Source organism: Sminthopsis crassicaudata, chromosome 2 (assembly GCF_048593235.1).
Source record: "Sminthopsis crassicaudata isolate SCR6 chromosome 2, ASM4859323v1, whole genome shotgun sequence".
Lineage (NCBI taxonomy): Eukaryota > Metazoa > Chordata > Mammalia > Dasyuromorphia > Dasyuridae > Sminthopsis > Sminthopsis crassicaudata.
Genome location: NC_133618.1, coordinates 113,065,023 through 113,088,963, shown reverse-complemented (window position 1 = coordinate 113,088,963; position 23,941 = coordinate 113,065,023). Strand labels below are relative to the sequence as shown.

The 23,941-nt window shown below is 33.1% G+C and overlaps 1 protein-coding gene across 5 annotated transcripts in view; it reads left to right on the top strand.

The window, feature by feature from the left end:
• WDPCP (WD repeat containing planar cell polarity effector) overlaps nt 1–23,941 on the top strand; it is a 401,691-nt gene that overhangs the window by 169,573 nt on the left and 208,177 nt on the right. For all 5 annotated transcript variants that reach the window (XM_074287032.1, XM_074287033.1, XM_074287034.1 and 2 more), the window contains 3 exons: nt 10,732–10,846; nt 15,811–15,944; nt 19,545–19,736. In XM_074287032.1, coding sequence (XP_074143133.1) covers nt 10,732–10,846; nt 15,811–15,944; nt 19,545–19,736 — 441 coding nt within the window. The remainder of the gene's footprint in view (nt 1–10,731; nt 10,847–15,810; nt 15,945–19,544; nt 19,737–23,941) is intronic.

The window sequence follows — 23,941 nt, the reverse complement described above, 5'->3', positions numbered from 1 at the left end:
CATAGATTGAGACCTGGAATGAACCTTGTAATTTATTTTATGCAACCCCTTCATTTTGCAGTTGAAGAAACTGAGTCCCAGAGAATTTTAAGTTGTTTTCCCTAGATTACAGAAGTAGTAAGTGGCAAAGCTGAATCAGGCCCACTCTGCTATTTGTTCTGGGATGGATCTGACTCTAGCCAGTACTCTGGTAGAGTAAAAGGTCAGAGAAATAGCTGGCTAGTTACCTACGTAGGGTGCTTATGAAAATCAACTAAGACAATATACTTTGTAAATCTTGAATTATGTATAAATGTAAGCTATTAGTTGTGCCTTTATTTTATTTTTATTTTTATTTTTTTTTTTTTGCTGAGTTAGTTGAGATTAAGTGACTTGCCCAGAGTCATATAGCTAGGGAGTAAATCTAAAGTCAGATTCACTGTACCACTTAGCTGTCCCCTTGTGCCTTTAACATAAAGCTTAGCTACTTTTTCAAATGCAGGTACTCTAAAACTACTTTAAGTAGTTATGAATTAATCAGGTGAGAAGAGAAAGGGAAAATAGTAAGTTTAAGATTAACATTTTAAATATAGAAGAGAACTGATCAACATATATGAAACAATGGTAATAGTAAATAATTAATTTTCAGATTGTGTAGAAAAGCAAGGTAGATATCTTGGCAGTAGGTGACCAATGAGAGTTACAGAAGTATAGGAAAAATTTTTAAAATCAATATTTTCAACTGATTCAGGGTTGGAGAGATGGAATTCTGATAGTTGAAGAAGGCAGCTCTGGTCTTGAATGATTTGTGTACCCCCAAGTTTGTTGGTTAATTACAGAATGTGTTGTTACTTTACTTCTATTTGATATGGCCTAATAGAGCTAGCAGTCTTAAAAATGGGGATGTGGCCTATTCCTAAAAAGTTTGTGATTAATTAATGGGAAGGTGACATATTGGGCCAACTCCTATCCTCCTCCATAGTCAGTCATCCTTTATCCTATAGTCATATATCTTATCCCTGATACTCCCCATCTTTGATTTTTTTCCTTAGCCTTCTTCCGAGCTCAAGTAGACTCAGAAAGATAGTTACAATTTAATTTCTACCAAAATATCCACAGCAATAGACATGCATTTACCATTGGGAATTTCCTACCTTTTTCCAGTAGACCAGCTCCTGCCTTTCAGATTAATTATCCTGTGGTTGAAGATGGTACTTCTGATATTCAGAGCAAGGGTTTAGATGTATTGGGGTTGTGTTCCAGGGAATAATCAATAGATTCTCCCTTTTTTCCCCATTTCAGATGAGACAGATTCAATTTCACAGGATATAGGAGCATGAATAGACGTTAATCCATATGCATTGCATTCTTCCCCACTCATACTCCTTAGCACTTCTCCCTCCCTCACTGAACAGTACTTTTCTGAACTTCTAAGTACCCCCCTCATTTCTAGTTACCCAGATTTAACATCTTAGTGCCATCCTTAACTGCATCCTCCCCCATATCCCATGTATCCAATCAATTTGACAAGTCTTATCATTGGAAACTCTACCTTTTCTCTGCTCACATGTAGTCTTCTAATTGATCTCACTGCTACTTCCCTAGTCATCAGCCTTTAACTAGTACTTACAAATTTGGCTTTTTCCCACCAAATGCTAGTTACACAAAAGGCCATAATAAATGTCACAGAGAAAATAAGTTCATTTATTCAAGCAAGCAGAAATTGGGGAAGTTTCACTTAGAATATACTAGAAAATACACAACAATGAGCTTTTTAGATGGGAGCAAAGTGAGATCTCAACTCAATTAAAAAAAAATAGTCCTAGTCTCATCCAAGGGAAAGCCTAGGAAGGCAAAGTGGAAATCAGGATATTTTAAGGAGCCAGCTCCCTCTACATATCTGCAGCTTCCAAAGTTTTGCTTTCTAAGCAAAGAATATCTAGAATCTTATATGTCTCTTTCTGAAGAAGCCACCCCAACACCAACTTTGCCCTTCACATGGGGAGAAGAATCACTTCAGCATTCTTTCCACCAATCAGGAATCATATTGGGAATCAAATTTCCTATAATCAGAGAAACTGCATGCACAACTCTCCTGGTTTACATGAAAGCCTGGTTACATACTTTTATCATTAAACAGTCACATTCATAGAGAACCTTTAATGTAGATTTAGAATCTATTAAAAATCATTCTTTAAATTATTCTTTGCCCTGACAACTCTGCACAGTATTTGGAGTTGGAGGACCTAGATTTCAATCCCAGATCTGCCACTTACCATCTTTTGACTCTGAGCAAATCATTAGTCCTTTCACTTTCTAAAATTAATTTTTCTTCATTTGTAAAAACAATAAATGATACTAGTTTTCTAAAAGGCCATTTTCACATCTAAATCTATTAGCCTTATGAACATGATTATATAACAGTTCTCTCACAGCTATTTTCTGCACTTGTTCCTATTAATTAAGGATGTACTTCAATATATTTCTTTTTGTTTTCCATTCTAAAATAATCCATTCTTGGTTCAGTCATTTGCTCTATCCAAAACTTTATTTGTATATCTCATAGAGATGAAGCATTATTCTTTGAGTCTATTTAATTGAGAATCTGTTAAATGATCTGATAATAGAAATGTCTGTATAAGACCATTTTTGAGCTTCTTCAATTTGTTTAATATTTTATTTTAAAGAAATAGTAGTTTTACAGGCCTATGTGTGTATCTATAATCTTTCTCTCTGTCTCCTTGCCTCCCTCCCTCTCTCTCTCTCCCTCTCCCTCCCTCTCTCTCTCTCTCTCTCTCTCTCTCTCTCTCTCTCTCTCTCTCTCTGTCTCTGTGTCTCTCTCTCTGTCTCTGTGTCTCTCTGTGTCTCTCTGTCTCTGTCCTTTCTCTGTCTCTCTTATCTCTCCCCCCCTCTCTCTCTTTTTTTCTCTTTCCCTTTCTCTCTCTCTCTCTCTCTCTCTCTCTCTCTCTCTCTCTCTCTCTCTCTCTCTCTCTCTCTCTCTCTCTCTCTCTCTCTCTTCCAAATAAGGAGACTAGTGGTATACTTGCATTTTTTTATTTCTAGACATTTTCTGGGCTGTAGCCAAACTTGGCATCTTCCCCGACAGTGGTGACAGGGGATGGAGAGGCTCAGTTTTCCAATAATACCTATCATAATTTTTTGAATTTTTATTTATAATTTTTGACACTATATATGCATGAATAATTTTTATAACATTATCCCTTGTATTCATTTTTCCAAATTACCCCCTCCCTCCCTCTACTCCCTCCCCTTGATGACAGGCAATCCCATACATTTTACATGTGTTACAATATAACCTAGATACAATATATGTGTGTAAATACCATTTTCTTGTTGCACATTAAGTATTATATTCCGAAGGTATAAGTAACCTGGGTAGAAAGACAGTAGTGCTAACAATTTACATTCACTTCCCAGTGTTCCTTCTCTGGGTGTAGTTGTTTCTGTCTATCATTGATCAGCTGGAAGTGAGTTGGATCTTCTTTATGTTGAAGATATCCACTTTCATCAGAATACATCCTCATACAGTATTGTTGTTGAAGTGTATAGTGATCTTCTGGTTCTGCTCATTTCACTCAGCATCAGTTCATGCAAGTCTCTCCAAGCCTTTCTGTATTCCTCCTGCTGGTCATTTCTTACAGAGCAATAAATTCCATAACCTTCATATACCATAATTTACCCAACCATTCTCCAATTGATGGGCATCCATTCATCTTCCAGTTTCTAGCCACTACGAAAAGAGCTGCCACAAACATTTTGGCACATACAGGTCCCTTTCCCCTCTTCAGTATTTCTTTGGGATATAAGCCCAATAGCAGCAATGCTGGATCAAAGGGTATGCACATTTTGATAACTTTTTGGGCATAGTTCCAAATTGCTCTCCAGAATGTCTGGATTCTTTCACAACTCCACCAACAATGTATTAGTGTCCCAGTTTCCCCACATCCCCTCCAACATTCATCATTATTTGTTCCTGTCATCTTAGCCAATCTGACAGGTGTGTAGTGGTATTTCAGAGTTATCTTAATTTGCATTCCTCTGATCAGTAGTGCCAATAATACCTATCATAATTAAGACCATTAAGATATAGCCCGGACTATTTCTGAAAAGATGATTGCTTTCAAATTAGGCTCCATCCTCTTATAAGGATCTTTGAGAGCCTCAGAGTTCACATGTTTTGCTAAATTTTCAGTTGATTAAATCAAATATGGGTTCATGGCTTAACAATCAATCCGAACATGCTGGATATGTCATATTCAATTTAATTCAATGAATACAAGTGTTATGGGCCAGAACTCTAAAACAAGGATAAGAACATTACAAGTCCCTTCATCATGCAAGGCAAGGATGCTAAGCTCTAGAAATACAAAAAAAATTCTAATGGGGTTGGGAGGGATTATATAACAGGTAAAAAAAAAATGTAAATACAATGAATACACAAAATAAATTAAAACTCTATTACCTGATTGTGGTATGGAGACAATCCTAGGAAATACCAGTAGAGTACAAAGTAGTGTTTTTCCATAGAGTAAGCCTAGATAAACAGAGAGTTGACAAGTAAGTAGGTTAGTAATTTGGTAATTCTTTGGCTATGGCAAGATGTGGAAAAATCAACATTATAAAATATTATTTTTATTCCAAGAGGTCTTCTTCTTCTCTCTTTTTTTGTGATGTGGCAGAAAACTGAACTAAGACTTAGTTTTTAGGCAGACCATAAACTTCAACTTAGTTTGTTGGCATTCTAAATATGAGATCCTTATCCAAATACTAATGAATGCTTATCACACTATTGACACAAGTAAATCATGTCAATCTTAACATTCTCACTTTAACCAAAAACAGAAAGCAGAAGGAAGATATAATTGACTGGAAGGGGAATTCACAAGTTCGCTGTAGAGAGGAAAACAAAGGAATTGGTAATTATCCTTTATTATAAATAGAAAAACAATAAGAAACAACATTTCATGGGATTGTTAGTCCCATAATATTGTAATCTTTCTGATAAATATTTACAAATACTATGAAAATAATTGCAAACAGTCAACTATGATCTGTTGTAGAGTATGAAGAGGTCAAGAAATTCTACCAACAATTCCCTAAGAAATAGCTAAATCAACATTGCCTAATGTTTGATGATTTCATTATAAATATTAACTAAGTGAAGAAGGTGAAAAATGTGTTAAAAAATAGATTGGGAATAAGGAATAAAACATTTTACAGGGCTTTAATTACAGGATCTTAATAATGTTTATCTTGAGAAAAAGAATTAGAAGATACTGAACATAATGAACATGAAATAATATCACAATGGAATTTATTATTTTTGAATAGACAGGAAATTACTGACATGAGGGTCATTCTTAAATCAGGTGGGTATTTGTGGTCAGAACATTAACTTTTAAAAATAAAGATCAAAATGAGTATAAAGTTAATGCTAATTAAAACTACTTCTATCTAACTTATCTAAATGTTATGGGCAGAAAACAGGATATGAACAGAAGAGAGAATATACATACCAAGAACAATAATTTCATATAAAAGTTGAATCTCTTTTTCAAAAATCACCAACAGTGACTCAGCAGCCACATCAATCAGTTCTTTCAGTAGCTTAGGATGTTTTTGTGCCTGCCTGGTAACTTAAACTCTTTAAATAGAAGCTAGGCCCTCTTAAAATATCTTTATAAGTCTTGAATTCCAGGTCTTCTAAGCTATTTTTCTTTTTTCCTTCAAGTACTGAAGATTGTGTCCCCTACTATAGAAAACAGAGAAGAAATAAAAATGATCAAGAGAAAGGGACCCACATGTGCAAAAATGTTTGTGGCAGCCCTTTTTGTGATGGCAAGAAACTGGAAACTGAGTGAATCCCCATCAGTTAGAAAATGGTTGAACAAGCTATGGTATATGAATGCTATGGAATATTATTGTTCTATACGAAATGATCAGTAGGGTGATTTCAGAGGCCTGGAGAGACTTGCACGAACTAATGCTAAGTGAAATGACTAGAACCAGGAGATCATTATACACAGCAACAACAAGATTATATGGTGATCAATTCTGAGGGACTTGGCTCTTAGCAACAATGAGATGATTCAGGCCAGTTCCAATGGTCTTGTGTTAGAGAGAGCCATCTAGACCCAGAAAGAAGACTGTGGGAACTGAATATGGACCATAACATAGCATTTTCATTCTTTCTGTTGTTGTTTGCATTTTTTTCTTTCTCATTTTTTCCTTTTTGATCTGATTTTTCTTGTGCAGCATATTTGTGGAAATATGTATAGAAGAATTGCACATGTTTAATATATATTGGATCACTTGCCATCTAAGGGAGGGAATGGAGAGAATGGAGGGAAAAAAATTAGAACACAAGGTTTTATAAAGGTGAATGTTAAAAATTATCCAAGTATATGTGTGTGTGTGTGTGTGTGTGTGTGTGTGTGTGTGTGTGTGTGTAGTTTTTTATTTTTGTATTTTTTGCTGAAGTAGTTGGGGTTAAGCAACTTGTCAAGGGTCACACTAGAAGTGTTAGGAAGTATCTGAAATCAAATTTGAACTCAGGTCCTCCTGAATTCAGGGCTGGTGTTCTATCCACTGTGTCACCTAGCTGTCCCCCATATATATATATATATATATATATATATATATATATATATATATATATTTTTTTTTTTTTTTGAAAATAAAAAACTTTAATTAAAAAAAGAAATATAAATTGACTTTTGATTATCAATTACATAATCTCATCCATTTCTAAAAATACATTCTTTCCTCAAACTTCTAAAATAGCTTAAAAATCATTTTGCTGTTACTCTTCATGGCAAGTTTTATCTCCTAGATTTAGTATTCCTGATGTTATTCCTATAAGACCATGCCATACTTTCATAATCATCTTCAGTTTTCTACCCCTCTTTTAATTTTCTTTATATTCCTTTTTAAAAATCTGGTTTGATCAGTGTTTATCCAGTTTTCTCCTTATATAGCACCCTCTTTTATTCTTCAAGAGAATAACCAGTCTTTCTGTGGTCAAATTTTGTTCTTAGGAATATCCCATAAGTTTTAAATAAAATTTTTAGTCCATCAGATCCTATCTTCCCTTTCTCTGAATTCTTGGCACTCCATTCTCCCAATACCCAAGGTCCTTCAAACAACTCTTGGCATTATCCTTTTTATTTATTGCAGTTGTTATTGTACTTTCATCTAAAGTTCCTTTTGTTTCTCCTTTGATTATCTCTGCTGGTCACAGTTATTTCCAAAATAAAATTCCCTTATTCACTTCTCCTCTTGAAGAATGAAATGAGCAAGTCAAGAATTTATCATTTGCTCTGTGTGTAAGAGTAAGAAACTCCAGAAGATGAGTAAATATCTTTTTTTCTTTATCACTACTATGTCATGTTTTTTATTAGCTTTAACATACATTTCTGGAACTCTTCCTTAGAACAATATGGGGAATTATCATTCTTGCTAACATTATTACATAGCAGATTAAGATTTACAAATATTATTTCACTTTTATAGGTGAAGAAATTGAGACTCAGAGAAACTGTTATCACATAGAATCATACAGGGAGTTGTGAGGGGGCAGGATTTGAATCCCCTGAGTACAAATGTAGTGCTTTTTTCCACTAAACAATACTGCCTTTTATACTGAATGGAAGTGACCTCAGGTTAAAACTTGATAATCTTTGACTCTTCCTTCTTTCTCACTTCCTACATTTAATTAATTGTTAAGTTTTGTCATTTCTACCTCAAGGGCCATCTGATATTTATTCCTCCCTTTCCATTGTGTCCACCACCTTAGTTCAGTTCTTCATTAACTCTGTCCTACTCTATTATAATAACCTTCTAAGCAGTCTCTCCATGCAGCCCCCAGTTCCCTCCAGGCTCTGACTGATCAACTTTCACCTTATTTTGTCCAGTCTGAGATCTATCACAAAAATTCCCAGCAATCATTCCATGCCATGCCACTCTTTCACTCTGCAGTTTTCATCATAGTTTTGGAGAACAATAATGCAATTCTTCCAATGAATATGTCTATCATTTGACCTATAGCTCAAATCTTTCTTCCCTCTGATTTTCCTGCCCAAAACACTTCTTCCTGAACACTGATCTATTACATGTCTTATCTTTTCCTATGAAAATAGAAATATATTGAGGGGAAGGATATTTGTATTCCCAGTGTGTGTCTCCTATACACAGTGTCTAGTATATATTAAACACTCAATAACTACTTTTTCCTTCTTTTTTTTCCAAGACAAAGTTCAGATTACATCTTCTATAAAGTATTTCCTGAATACAATGCCTTCAATCCTGTCTAATAATGATCCCTTTTTGTTGAATTTCTCATATGTATTTCATTGTTTTTTCTAACTTATAAAATTATTTGATGATTTGTCTCATTTCTCTTATTTCATTATTAACTTGAGGAATTTCTTTCTTCTTTGTGTATTTGTCTATATATTCACTTCATTTTAAAAAAAAAAGCATAGTTGTATACATGATTAGATTTCATTTCCCATAATGCTTAGGCCTGAGAGATCCCTGCTAGAGAAAATCTCTGAAGTATGCTTCCCAACTTGGTATATTTTGAGGCTTGGGCTATTTGATGACATCGAATCCTCTTCTCTTCAATTGCCTTCTAATAAAAACAAAAAAATAATTTAAGAGAAACTTAGAGATGAAGTACACTTATTACCTTGTTGTGTTTGTGCTACACTTGACTCATATGGATTTTTCACAAATAGTAGTGGTGATATTTGGCATTACTGAATATTTTAGGGGCAGATGTTTTAGTTAAGAAATTTACATATATTTTTCTCTTTATTCATTTATATTGTTACATTTTAAGTTCTGAATTTTCCTCCTCTCCTCCCCAGTCTGCACTAGGGAAGATCATCATTTGATGCAGATTTACAAATATATATAAAACCATACTATGCATACTTCTAATGATTCTTTCTCTGGAGGTGTATAGCATCTTCCTTAAAAGGTCCTTTACAGCTGACTTAAATATTTGTAGTATTAAGAATAATTTGGTTGTTCAAATTCTTCTTTGCAAGCAGCTTATATTTAAAGGATAATTGTGTGAAGTATTTTGAAATCTTTGGGGAAAAGTCACCTATTATGATTGGTTTCCAAAGCCAACAAGTATGATTTGTTCTTTTCTCCAAAGCCAAGAGTTCATTTCTCTCTCCTCACTCCCAACCCCATATATTGACATGAAATAGAAAAATGCTTTAAAGTTCTGTCTTCTTAATAGTCAGACTACACTTTGGAGGAAGTGGCAGGCAACTAAGGACAAGGAATTTATTATAAGCAAAATTATGAAAGTAAGTTGATCATAAGAGACCTTCTAATTTGTTGTCTGATTCATGAACCTGGGATAGATAAGGACTTTCCATGCCTTACTTGTGCCCCTCTTTCAAAGTCTGCCACACATGTTCAAATATGTCCTGACATGGAATTCTCTTCTCTAGCTGGAACTTGATGGATAGGTAGGCGGGGGATTTCCCAGTTTTGTTTAAAATCTTAGTTGTGTTGTGGGTTTGGCCAGCATTTTTATGATTAGTTTACTAACCATTGGTTTGGGTTTTTTTTCCTTCCTGTACCATGTGTTGCATGTTGACTCATCAGCACTGATACTGTTACCTTGGAAGCAAAGTGTTTTCTTCCAATGCTGAAATTTCATGTACTAATAGACATTTAGAGGTTATATACAGATCTTTTTCATTGTTAATTTTCAACAAGGTTAAATAAAATGGTAAACTACCTGAAGAAGACTTTTGATAGTTAGGTTTCCCAATCTGCAAATGTTATCAAATAATAAATACTCCCCCATCAGTTTTTTTTTCATATTATGCTGATCAATTCACTCCACAGAATTTATTGCTGAACTTTAACACCACTGGTGTTATTTGGCTGGTGAAGCCTGTTAAAAAGAGGACTATTCAGTATATCTAAAGATGGACAGGTTACACTATTCTGAAGAAGGAATAAAGCAGTATAAACTCACTGATGTCATCTGTCTCCGTGTTATTGGGAGAGACTGAATTGGCAGATATTTGGTATTTATAAAGTTATAGCACTTAAAATTTAATGTAGTATGTGTATATTATATTGCATCTTTGACAGTAAAGTTATTAAATGAAATAGCACTTGTATGAAGACTTCTAAGGGACACGAAGGAGTAGCTGTCTGCTGCATGGACTATATCTTTTTTTTTTCTTTGAAGAGGGAAAATAGTGAATTTCTATTTCACTATTGGATCCTTAATCCAAAATAAGAGATAGCCAAAAGGAAAATAAATAGAATGTTCTGACCTCTCTAGTATTTACTGAATAATTGTTACAGATCTTTTTTATAATACTAGTGAATATTCCAACCAAAGTTATATGCTTTTCTGTGCTTTAGTATCACATAATCAGATACCAGATCAATTTACATTGGTTTTTAGTGGGTTTTCTATAATGCAAATAAAATCAATTATTTCTTTAACAATAAGTATTTAGTTCATTAGAGACATAATAAATTGGAATAATTCTAACTTCACATAATTTTGGTCAATATGTGAATTTTTCTGCACTATTCTATATCATCTAAAAAGAATAAACTCAAGGAATTTATCTGTAATTTTTAGGTCACTGTCTTTTTTTAGAGGGAAGTAATTTCATGATATGTAAAATATTATTTTTAAGATTCCATGACTAATTGACTTTTTTCTTCATTATTTGAATTTAGCTCCTTTTTGGTTCAGGTGTGTTGGTGTCCCTAAGCCTTTCTGGGCCACAGCTGGATAAAGTGGTGATTGACAGAACCCTGGTGGGGAAGCTCATCTCAGACACCATCAGTGATGGTAATTACACCCTTGTGCAAATCAATTGCCTGCATTAACAATAGAACAGGAGAGATTCTCTGTCAACAGGTAGACTAATTATTGCCACTGGAGATTTGCAAAGAACAACAAGTAATTGCTTGTAATGCCATAGTTACCACCCTTGGGACCAGGAACAAGTTTTAGGCTAGTATTTAATATCAAAATTGATTTTTGTATTGTCATGAATTATGTGCATTGAAGTATTTTATATTTCATTTCAAATATATAAATATTTTGAAATATGTATCTGTACATATATATTTTGCACACACACACACACATATATACATATAGGCTAAAATGCCTAAAATATGGAAACTGGGAATGGACTTGATTTTCTTCAATGTTTGTGATTGCCTTTGTAAAATATTTGCTATATGTATCAAATATACTAATATCCGTTGATATTCTGTTATCAACATCATTGATATTTGTGATCTCTTTCTTTTTCAACTAGATCTCTGATTTCATTTGGTATAGGAAATTTCCAATAAGAAAATACCTTCTTCCAATGCATATTGGCACTTTTTCTGTGAATACAAAGTTTCCTGGGGTGATGAGATGCCATGTAATTTATTTAGGATCCCATAACAATATTTGTCAGGGATAGGCCTCAAACCTAGTTCTTTCATGTCAAATAAACAAATAGAAACATATTTTGCAGATGCATGTTGACCTTGAAGAAAACTACATATTAATATTATCTATTTTATTTTCATTTATTTTGTTAAACATTTCCTAAGTGTAAGCCTATGTGAAGCACAGGTTGCATTTGATGCCTCTAATGTACATATTGTCTCTCTCATGATTTCTTTCCAATGACTGGAAATTATAAAATGCAAAAATATCACTAATTTTTTTGTTTTTCCTGTTATGTTGGCTTTCAAAGGAACATTGTTAAACTTTCAGCATTTTATTTCAAAGCATAACTGGGAATTTGTTTTTGTCTTATTAAAATTTTAGTTTTGAAAATCTTGTGCTATGAAGGCAGAGTAAAGATACAGAATAATTTTAGTATTTAGTTATATGTTCAATCCAATTGCTACTCTAATCTTAAGACATGATGGTATCTAAACATGACAGGGCATGAGAAAGCTGCATATATGCAAATTTGTATAATTAAAGAAGGAACAAGTACAGGACTTATACCTTTCATAAATTAATATTTCATATCAGGCTTTCACTGTTACATATTTATGTGATTAGACTTATTAGCGTACACAAAAGTAACTCTTGAGACCATGAGGTGCAGGAAAATTGCTGATCTGTGTTGGTAAAAGGAGTTCCATACACTGATGAAATCACAAGATGAGGACCACACCCCCCGCCTCCAGCTCCTCACCAATGCCAACCCCCCCCCAAAAAAAAGCAGATTCATATAATAAGGAGTTCTGTTATTATGGAGATTTCCCATTGTGGAATCCTCCAAAGTCCTGCAATCATCCAATAATCATGGCCTACAAAAAACTTTTCCTGATCTCCTTAAGATGCTAGTGTTTCCTAGTAGAATGTAAACTTCTTGAGTTTGGTTTTGATTTTTTATCTCCAGCTTCTAGCACATAGGCATTTGATATATGCTTTTTCAACTAAATTCAGGAGAGTTCACTGATTCAACTATAACTTCACATGACTCTACTCTTATTTTTGAGGTTACTTTTCTTCATCATCCATTTTGTTTGACTTTTTGAAAAATATTCAAATGGAGGTGGTCAGTTAGCAGAAATACCATGAAAGGGATTCTTATGTTGATATGAGATCTTAACATTTCCTTCAGTGCCAAGATTTAATAGTTGTATGACACATTGAATTGGTCTTTGTAGGAAAATGATTTCTTTTTTTCATTGTTTTCTGATTCTTATTAGTCAACCCAAGAAAGGAAAAGCAGTATTATCATTCAGGCAGAAGCTTTTATTGCACCTACTGGGTGTCAAGGAACTAAGCTAATCTCTGAAGATACCAAAAAGGATACAGCTTCTGTGGTCCTAAGGAAATCATGGTCTAAAATCAAGGGAGGGGAAAACAGCTTGAACACAACTCTAAACAAAGATCTAGACAGGATAACTCATAGATGATTGGGATTGGAAAAGCTGAGAACAAAAAAGATCCTTTCCAACAAATACCTGACCTGACTTTTTTTCACCAGACCTCTGGTTTCATTGGTATAGGGAATTCCTAATTAATAAACTCTTCTTTACCAATGTAGACTGGAACTCATTTTCATTTTGAGAATTGCCTGGAACACTGAAAGGTAAAGTTATGTGCTCAGGATCACAGAGCTAGTATGTGTCAGTAAGAACTTCAACCCAAGTCTTTCTATCTGATCCTGACTCTTTACCTCCTAAGTTACACTTCCTTGTTGGCATGAATTTTTTAAAAATATTATTATCAATAATTGCTTTTGTAATTAAAGATGTATCTGTCCTATGGACCCACAGGGAAGTCTCTCAGGAATTAATAAGAAAAACTCACAGTTATATATTTTTAGATTTCTAAATAGCTTTCCTTGCAACAATCTGCTGACTAGTAATACGAATAGTATAATCATTTCCATTTTATAATAATGATAGTAAGAATAATGAATCCTTTGGATAGCAAGGAGATCAAATCAGCCAACACTTAAAGAAATTAATTCAGACTATTCATCGAAAGGACAAATACTGAAGTTGAAGCTTAAATGAGATTCATTGGAAAAGACCCTGATATTGGGGAAGACTGAAAGCAAAAGAAGAAGGCAGCAGAGGATGAGATGGATAGATAGTGTCATGAAAGAAACGAAGATGAGCTTGGACAGATTTTGAGAGATAATGGAGGATAGAAGGGCCTGCTGTGCCGTGATCCAGGGGGATCTGAAGAATTGGGTATGACTGAACAAATCAACAACAATACCATCACTAGCAGCTAACACTTCTATACAGTATTCCAAAATTCTTAGTGTAGTTTTAAGCTGTAATAATGTAGAACTTTTAAAGTTTTTGTAATACATATGATATTTTAAAGGTTAATGCTTTAACGTTCTACAGGTGCTTTAATATATTATCACACCCGAACCTCGCAGCAAACACCAGGGCTAAGTACCATCCCTATTTCACTGATACAGAACTCAGGATCCAAAAATGTTAAGGGACAATCCCACAGTCACACAGCTAATCAGTGTCAGAAATGTCTCAAGTTTCCAGCACTGGACTATTTCTAGTATACCATACAAAATAAGGCTCAGAGGTTAAAGCAAGCTTCTCAGAGTCATAAGGTTAATATACAGGGATCTGGGGCACACAGTTATTTGACCTTCAGATTTAATGCTCTTCTAACTTTGCCATACTCGTTTCTACCATACCATACTACTCTATCTACAAGACCTTATTAATAGACTCTTGGTTTAGTCTATATGTTCAAAATGGTCCCCTCCCCAAAAAAGAGAGCTCTATTGTTCTTGTCATTTCAAGTATTTTTTGTTTTTAACTGAAATATGAATGAATAAAACAAGTGTGGGTGAATGAGCCTATAAATGTGTCAACACAACCCCCAGTGAAAAATCTCTACTCTTGGCTCTCTGTAAGATGTCATTGTTTTCAAAGTTTATGATTAACCACTTTTGAGAGATTCTAACTTGGATTTTCCCATTCAAAAGTAAATGTTTATAAATGTAAGATTAGATTCAAAAGTATTAATCAATTTATTTATTTATTTATTTTTTTAAATCAATTTTATATAAATTACATAAAGGCATTATGTTGAAATTTTTATATTTCATTTGCAGCATATGAAAAATGTTCAAGTATTTACTAAATTTTCTAAGGTGTTATTTTACACAAAGTAAAATATATACATTGTGATAAAAAATGCTAAAATTTTCCTTATCTTGAATTAAACAATAATATCTGAGTCACATGAAAACTATTAAGATAAAAATAAGAAAACTTACTTAACCAACAGCCCTACTGATTTTGCTCAATTTGTATCACCTACCCACCTCATACAAAAACCAGGAGAATAAATGAGATACAATTTTCATTCTAAGATTGCTATTAAATATCAAATAATGGCAACATCTGGTTCGGATAGCTGGTTATTTGCTTGCAATTTCCTTTTCCTTACAGCAATTGAGTGCAAAGGAAAGCTTTTATATAGTAGTGTCAATTTCCATATGTATATAATCCTTGACCTCTCTGTTGACACTGCAAACAAAAGTGGCAATGGTGATGATTTTGTCATACTGAAGCTTCTCCACTAAGAATTAAGCAGAGACTACCAACTTCATTTGTCCATTCTTGAAGTCATCATTTTTTTCATTTAAGTTTATTTCGTTTATACCTAGAATAATGCTCTCTCTTGGGAACCAGATAATATGATTTCTTGGCAAATCTCCAGATTCTATCCTATAATTATATACGTCCACTATTGTTCACTGACTTTTACCAAGGGGCACAGGAATAAAATAAAATGCATAAAACTTTAAATGACCTCTTACTCCAGGGAATAAAATAAAAAATAGTCCTCTTTCATGTGTTATTATTTTATATAATACATATAATAAAAGATACCATTTATTTTGATGTGCTATTGAATACTCTAGTGGTTTTTATTTGTATCATTACATCTGAATAATTTTTGTATGCACCTCATTTCTGTTAGTATTTATGACATTCCACTCACCTGAACCCAAAGAAAAGTTTCTTTGTAGTTCATTTTAAATCCATAAAATTAATTTGGTTGAGAGCTCTAATCATCTATGAATCCAAGATAGTGATACTGATATTTAAAGGCAGAATTTTATAGTTACAGATCTTTTCATTTTGTCAGAGTCCTAGTGAAGTCTTTTTAAATATTGTGAAAACTTAGTCCTGAAAAATTGTTTTTTTTCAATTTCAGTAGAAAAACATAATTAAGTTGTTGATAAATTGGTGACCGATAAAATTATACTATCACACTTATTTATCTTCCAGCTATTCTCACAGACAGTTTCATCATTTTGTCTTTTTTGGAGCAAAATAAATTGTGCTATATTCAGTTTACTAAGAAGTTGGATTCTCCGGATATAAACAAAAGATTTGAAAAACTCTCCACTTCAGAATATAAGGTAAAAATGTCAGTTAATAATGTTATATGAACCACCAGAACTTGTTAGAGCAGAAAATTGGTTGATTTGTTGCTGATTTATCATGTATAATAGAATATCTATTCTATAAAATAGACATATCTATTCTAATACATATAGCTGTATATGTATATACACATAGCTATCTTCTTTGCTAAATTATTTACCTTGTATCTACATATTTTATTATATATATGTATATATAGCTTAGCATGATTTTGAACTTAAATTTGCTCCAGTAGCAACAGTCGTATTACTGAACCTATTTTTATTTTAATAATAGCAGTATAAAAACATTTATAAAAATTAGTAGAACTTTTTGAAGCCAAGGACCTATAATTGAGAAAATTATACCTAATCTCTTATGATATTCTGACTTTTTTGCTAGGTACAGTAGGAATACTTTTATAATCTTTCCTAAAGTCATCATTCCACATAGAACCTAGCAAAGTTGCTGTTTTCCCTGTCTCACAGAGCAACAAAAGAAAGGAGGGGAAAACACTTTCAAAGAATAATAGAAAAGTGTAGTAAAGGAAGAATGTGGAGACTCCCTTAATATGCCTGAAAAAAAATGAGAAAAGAAAATTGCTTCATATGTTAGTATTGTTCCTTCACTAACTCTGGGTAATTTGTTTTCTTGTATCAGGGACTTTACTACTATAAAGCAAGATTTTTATTTTAAATGATGTGTTTAATTTAAGTTTTTGCCACATTATATTTTAACTTGCTTGAAAGGAATACTCTCTGCTAGGATGAGTATCTAATACATTTTCCAGGCTGTTTCAGTCCAAGGCCTCCTTTCAGCACTGACTTGTGTTTGCGAGATTGAGCCAACCTCTGTAACGCTGGATTTGAGACAGTTCACTGTTCACCAGGAACTGAGCTGATACCTACTTTCCCTTAAAAAAGATGCACACTTATGCCATATTTATAGCACCTTTTAGAAAAGAGTAAGATTTTTAGAAGCCACCATCTTTATAGCCAGAATCTTAAACTTGATGATTTTAGAAGAATGATACTTAGCCTAACACTGTACTCATTTCTTAATTTTTTTGACTATTGACATAACAAAATGGATTTTAAGTACTATGATTTTTTAAAAAGAAGTGTCCTAATTAATAACCCAGTGTCCTAAATAAATTGTTAACTGAATTTTGCTGATTATCAGCAGTATGGAGCTTCTGAAAGATTTCTTTCAGAACCTTTGTTCCCAGAAAAATGATGATAATCATTATATACTTTTTGTTTAGTTAAAAAATTGAAAAATTATTAACTAAATTAACTTAACTAACTAACTAAACTAATTAACTAAATACTAAAGTTTCAATGGGATGTCTTTTTATCAGAATGGCTAGCTAAAAAGTCCAACATTTAAAGCTATATAATAATTCATATGAATTCCCTTAAAAGAGAAGCTAAATCTTACATTAAAGGTACTTTTAATGTTATCAAATAAATTAATGCATGATTGGATAACATAACTCAAGTATAGACAACTGTCTTGTAATAATCTTCCTTAGTGATGGATGTCTATTTCTCAATGGGAGCAAAGATAAATTGTTAAGATATCACACTCTCTTATGGACTTCAGTGCTTTGATGAATCCAGAATTTCATCAGGTGGAAAAGTCTTTCCATCACTACACATCACAATCCATCCATGCCATTTCATTCTATGCAATTTATATCTGTATCTTTCCATAAATCTTCTATAGAGGATTTGTCCAATGTACTTAGTTTTTCCTCTGGAATTCATGCCAGCCTTCTGTCATATGGCCAGCTAACCTTCTTTTCAATGTACATATTCTCATGAACTTGTCATGAAAAACAGACTTAGGATTGGGTCCTTGCTGCTCAAGAGAGGTAATAGCTATTCAATTATTTACCTTTTGCATTTCTGTCTGTGAATTTAGGGAATACAGATTTCCCAAGGCATTTCTAGAAATTCATATTTTCCCTCTAAAGATACTACTAATTTCATATTCTAATGGCCACTTTTTTCCCTTTTATATAAGAAGTAGACTAAGACAAAATTTAGGGAGTTGTATGCAAATTTTAATATATATACTTAAAAGCACAAAATACATATGTCTCTGTAATTATCCATTTGTGGGTTTGTTTGTTTTTTTAAGAAAATGCTCAAATAAAGTGGGGAATAAAGTGTGATTATTCCATTATTTTACAAATTTGCCATACATTAATTCTTTTAAAGGCAAATAATTTTGGCAAAGAAATTGTAGGGTAAAAATATTGAAACTATTGACCTGTAACAAGTTTTTCTTTCTATGGCTTTTTAATCCATTTCAATTTACTGAACAGTGAGGAAATAGTACAAGGAGTTAAATGTTTACCATGAGAGAACAACATTGGTAATTACTTTGATTTCAGTTCCTTTTGATGTGTATTCAGAGGATGAAGAGGTCAATAATATTATGGCCATGCAAATAGAAAAGGGTTCTTTTTGACCATATTTTTTAAAAAAGCAAAGGATTATTAAAGCATTAACCTTGATTTTAATGGCCTTGGTTGAGTGGTGAGATCACAATTTGGATGAGCCTGATTATTTACTAAATACAATACATAAATGCAACGGGTTCTTAACACCCATTGCACTCTGGCATTATCGCATTACTGCCATCCTTTGTTGCCTTGCAGACAGGAATATGAAAGCAATCTGTCATGTAGTGAGACTGGCTCCAGAAGCATTTCTCTGATAAGAGGACCCCCTGCCCTTTGCTAGTGTCTGGTCCAGTAGGCTTAGCCATGCGCTTAATCCCCAGAAAGTGGTTCGATTATTGCTGACCAGCAATGGCAAGATAGTTTTTTTTTTCTTCCTAGCTATCAACCTTCCATTAATTCCTTAAGCAGAAATGCAGTGCAATCTATATTTCCTTGGCATGTGTCACCCAGATGTGGTGCACTGCTCATGTTTTCAAATAACCGTGTTCCAAAATAACATAGTTTGAATAATAAATTCTACAAATCCTTCCTGAGAAATAGAAGCACAGTCTTTATGAGCTGCATAAACTTTATGTTTATAATTGTTGTTTGTTTCCATCTTGCACCATCTATGTGTGTGCATGTGTTATATAATATATTTGTAAATTCCTCATACTGATATTTGTCATATATCCTTTCTTCTTTTATTGTCATAAATCTTTTTTTTTCTTTTTTAACTATTAACTCTTATGTCTGAAACAGTCGTCAGAGGCTTCTGGTCGGCAGCACTGAACTTGTCATTTCATATTGCTGGTCTTAAATCCTGTGTGTAGGTCGATGCTGTCAAGCAACCATGACTGTACATTTTGGTATTGATTAGAGTCACTGCAGAAAATCCCTTCTGAACCCACATTGTTCCTTTGACTAAAAAATGAGAAAATTTTGAACATTTATCTTTTTTAGAGATGTCAAAAAATTTGAAAAATTCTGAAACACAATAACATATTTAACATGTATTTTTATATGCACTTAAATTGAATCTACATATGTAGAAGATACTTTAAATCTTGTGTTTTGAGATGTTTTTTACTTTTCAAAAAACTAATGTTTCTTGTACTTCTCCCTCCTTTTTTTGATACCTTAGATATCCTACCTGGAAATACCTGGCCCAATCACCCGGAGAATAGTACGTCATCTAGCTATCAATTGTATTCAAGATATGGCCATTTGTTGGTGGGAAATAGCTAGTGATGATGTTTGGCCTTGGTCTCCTATTTCTAGTGAAAAGGATAGAGCTAATCTGTTCTTACTAGCTTGTAACCATGGAAGACTGGAGGTAAGATTTAATGTTCTTGGTCAATTCTGGTAGGGGAAATATTTTAAACTGAAGTGTATTTCTACAGAATATAAAAAATATGGATATATATTTTAAAGACCAAACAAGATAACCTTAGTGCAGTGAGATCTTCTGACCTGAAATTGATGTCCTTCTTCTAGTAGCATTTCTCCTAAATGACTTAATTGATTTTCTTTGACCTTTAAAAAATATTTCATATGCATGAAAATATAAAAGGATGGCATGTCCCTATACATTTTGTATCACCCAACATTTCAGGATTACTGTAATTCCATACTTGCATTTCTATTAATTAACATCTTCAATTTTTCAAAACTTATCCCACATTAAATATGCCAACAAGGATTTATTGATACTACTAAATTACAAAGCAAGCAAAAGGTTTAGAGCTGGAAAACATCTTAGAGATTGTTTGCTCCAGATTCAGTTTAATTTTCAATTCAGTTTAACAAATATTTTTAAAGTGCCTACCATGTTCAAAGTCCTGTGCTAGAGGCTGAGAATACAAAGAGATAAAAGGAATAGTCCTGCATTATAGGAGGGGAAATGATGAGGCAGAGAGGGATCACAGCTGGGAATACCAGAGGAAGCTTTCTGCAGGAAATGACATGTGGACTGAGCCTCCAAGGTTGACAAGGATTCTATAAGCCAGAGTAAAGAAGCTATATGAGCAAAGACTTACATGAAGATGTTCAATTAGAATATGGAATTTCGATTTCTGGAATACATTTGATTAATTTGCCAGCAACATAGAATTTGTAAGAGAGAATATATGAAAGAATCCTGGAAAAGTAAATGGGGTCCAGAAGGCAGAAACTTCAAATGCCAGCATAAGGAATAGACAATGGTAGCCACCAAGAATTTTTTGAGCAGAAGATTGACATAGAACGAGGAAGATTATTTTAGCAGTTGGATGAAAGATAGATTGGAAGCAGAAAAACTTGGTAGTATGTTATTCTAAGAGTCCAGGTGAGAGATGATATGATTCTGAAATAGCACATGGAGTATAGAAGAGAGTGGATATTACAGGAAACATTGTGGAATTAGAATCAGACTTGCCTAATGATTAGGTGGGGGGGAGTGTGAAGGATAAGGAAGAATCAAGGATAATCAAAATCATGAATCTGGATGATGAAATCATAGAATCTCAGGTTTGGAAGGGACCTCAGAGACCATATAGTTCAATTTATAGTAGCTGAATGAAAATTCACTTAACAGTACATATTGTTGAGAGTACAGAATTTGCAGTTAAGAAGATGTGGGTGCAAATCCTATCTCAGGTATATTCTAATTGTGTATTCCATTCTGCCTTTCTTGGGATTGCTTTGCTCCTTAGATACACCTCCCAGGTGTTGATCTGGCCCTCTCTCTTGGTATGCTTATGGTAGGTTGCCTAAATTCTGGACTCTCTGAAAGTCACTTTTTCTCCTTGTCTGGTTCCATGCTTTGGTTTCAGCTTCCCTGGGCTTATCTCCACTGAATTGATTATCTTCAAATTATCCTAAAAATATCTTGTTCATGCATAATTGTTTGTATATTTTCTCCCCTATTAGACTGTTAGCCCCTTGAAACCACTGACTATCATTTATCTTTTTTATAGCACTCACCTTACAGGATTGTTGTAAAGATCAAATAAGATAATATTTGTAAAGCACTTAGCACAACACCTAGTACATAGTAAGTGCTTAATGGGTGATTATTGTTGAATGACTGAGCTTTTGCATGATTTTGTTAGTCTTTTGTGAAATCCTAGATAGGATGAAAGATCTTATGGCTGTTTATTTTTTTTTCTTCATCATTGTTCCTTCCGGTGCATTTTGAAAGAATTTTGCAAGATTTCAGGAGTATGTTTGTGTGTGGGGAAATCACAGTTTCTGAGGATTTTTGAGATATAATTGAGAACCCTAATCACATGGAGGTGACTATGGAGTTTTGAAGTTATCCCAGTGTAATCTAGGCCCTTCTAGCAGGTTCTATCATGCTTTAAAAAAAGGTTTCAAGCCTAGTATGACACTGACTTTTTGAAGACCAGCTTAGCCAAGTACAGAGATCTATATCACTAGTAGACAGGCTACTTGGTGATGAATTCCTTGGCAAAGTCAATCTATGCAATAAAATAAAATAAAAAGACCCTCTTGACTATGTGGTTGGCTCCTTTCACCATTGCAGCAATGATGGCAAAGTTGTAGAAAATGAGATAGAAGATGCAAAGAATATCAAGTTTTAGACCATAAACAATAATTAACTAAGCTATTAGTACTCTAAATGTGAGGCCTTTCTCCAGTGTCCAACAAAGAAAAATATAAAGGATTTTATCAAAGAAACATGAAAGCAGAAATGATGGAGAGTGACAGATAACTGATTAATGGTCCTCATGCTCTACTGGTACTTTATTGATGTTATAAGAAAGCAATGAATTCCTTTGGCATATTGAGTTAATCTCCTCTGCTAAACTTGGGAAATATGGAAAAGAGACATGCAAGTTGCACAGGCATAAGTGAGTTATGATTTGCATAATTGAGAAAATAAAAAAATGTCTGTTGTCTGAGGACCATAAAACAATCCATCTCTCATTCCTGTGCCTTGTGTAGGTTGTTCTCAATTCTTGGAATGCACTCACTCCTCATCTCTGCCATTTAAAATCACTAGTGTCCTACAAAATTCAGTTCATATGCTACCTTCCATATAATATCTTTCCTGATTTCCATCCCCACCAGCTGCTAGTTTCTAATGTTTCCCTTAGAAAAGTATTTGATATTTATTTTGTATATACTCACTTATATAAAATCATCCTCCACTCCCTACCCTCTTGAAAGTAAGGAAAATTCATTTTTTTTTATTTGCCATGGCATCCGGTAAGCATTTAAAATATTTGTTGATTGATCAGTTGGCTAGCCTAGCATTGCTTGGAGAGGTTCATCACTTAGAACCTGGTCACAAGGTAATAAATTATTTCAGCCATATTAATTTATGAAGATAATCAACTAAGAACAATTAGGATCTATTAGTGAAGGGAGAACTCACAGCAATGAAATCAAAATTGCTTATAACAAATAACCAGTTCTGTTTCAGTTCTTATGCTTTATTAATTTGGTCATATTTTTCACTGCTTTTATGAATCATATCATATGAATAATAATCAGGGTTTTTTTTTACTGTATAAAGTTATTTTACCCTATTTCTGTTTCCTTGAAAATAGTTCTTAGGCTTACTAGTTAAAGCTTGTATGCTATTATATCTCAAACCAATGAAAAAATGCAATTGACCTTTCATATGTGAGATATCCTAGAATCATTACAGTATTTAGAATACATTATAAAATACCAGGAACTAAATTATGAAAACACCTTCCCAAATACAAAATGAGGACAATTTATTCTAGTTGTTACATTATCTTTAATGATCAAGGAATAAAAGAGAACTAATATAATAATGATACATCAAAAATAGGAGAAATAGGAATAAAATTGAGCATTTTTGTAGGTTGAACTATAAATATATAATAAACAAATATTTTGCTTTGGAGAATTTAATTTCTTATTTTAAGTGAATTAAAATAGTATATATATTTTATTTCTCTTTATTGTGATATTTATGTATGAAACCATTTATTCTTTGAATACATTACAGGTCCCACTAATTAAAAATATGTGTTATAGAAGTTTATGGTATGAAATTAGCAGTTTTCTTAAATCCAAAAAATAAATCAAACCTTTCTTTTATTCTGAAAAAAAGATAATTCAGTCACTGAGAGCTTATTTCTATTTTTTTGTTTTCTTTTATCTCTTCATTAAGCCAATTTTCTGCTCAGAATCCAGTTAGAAATCTTATTTGATTCACTATGTAAGCTTTATCTGTTATTCACTATTCCAAAAGAAAAAGACTGCAATTATTTTTGCCTTTGCATTTAAAAGTTTGTTATATAGATGTAAGTATTATTTTATATCTATCTACATAGAGAAGAGAAAGGAAATTCACCTTAAAGTTCTATAGCTAAGAACTTTAGTGTCAAGGATCAAAAGATCAAATTCATTTTCTTTAGTATTCTGATTTTTGAGTTTGCATTTTAAGGTTTGAATGACTTTTGACTTTTGTTCTGATTAGCTTGAAAAAAATCCATTAGCTATAAAAATATTCCCCAATTTTATCCTTTTTAGATAATATTTTAAACATTTGTTTTAATT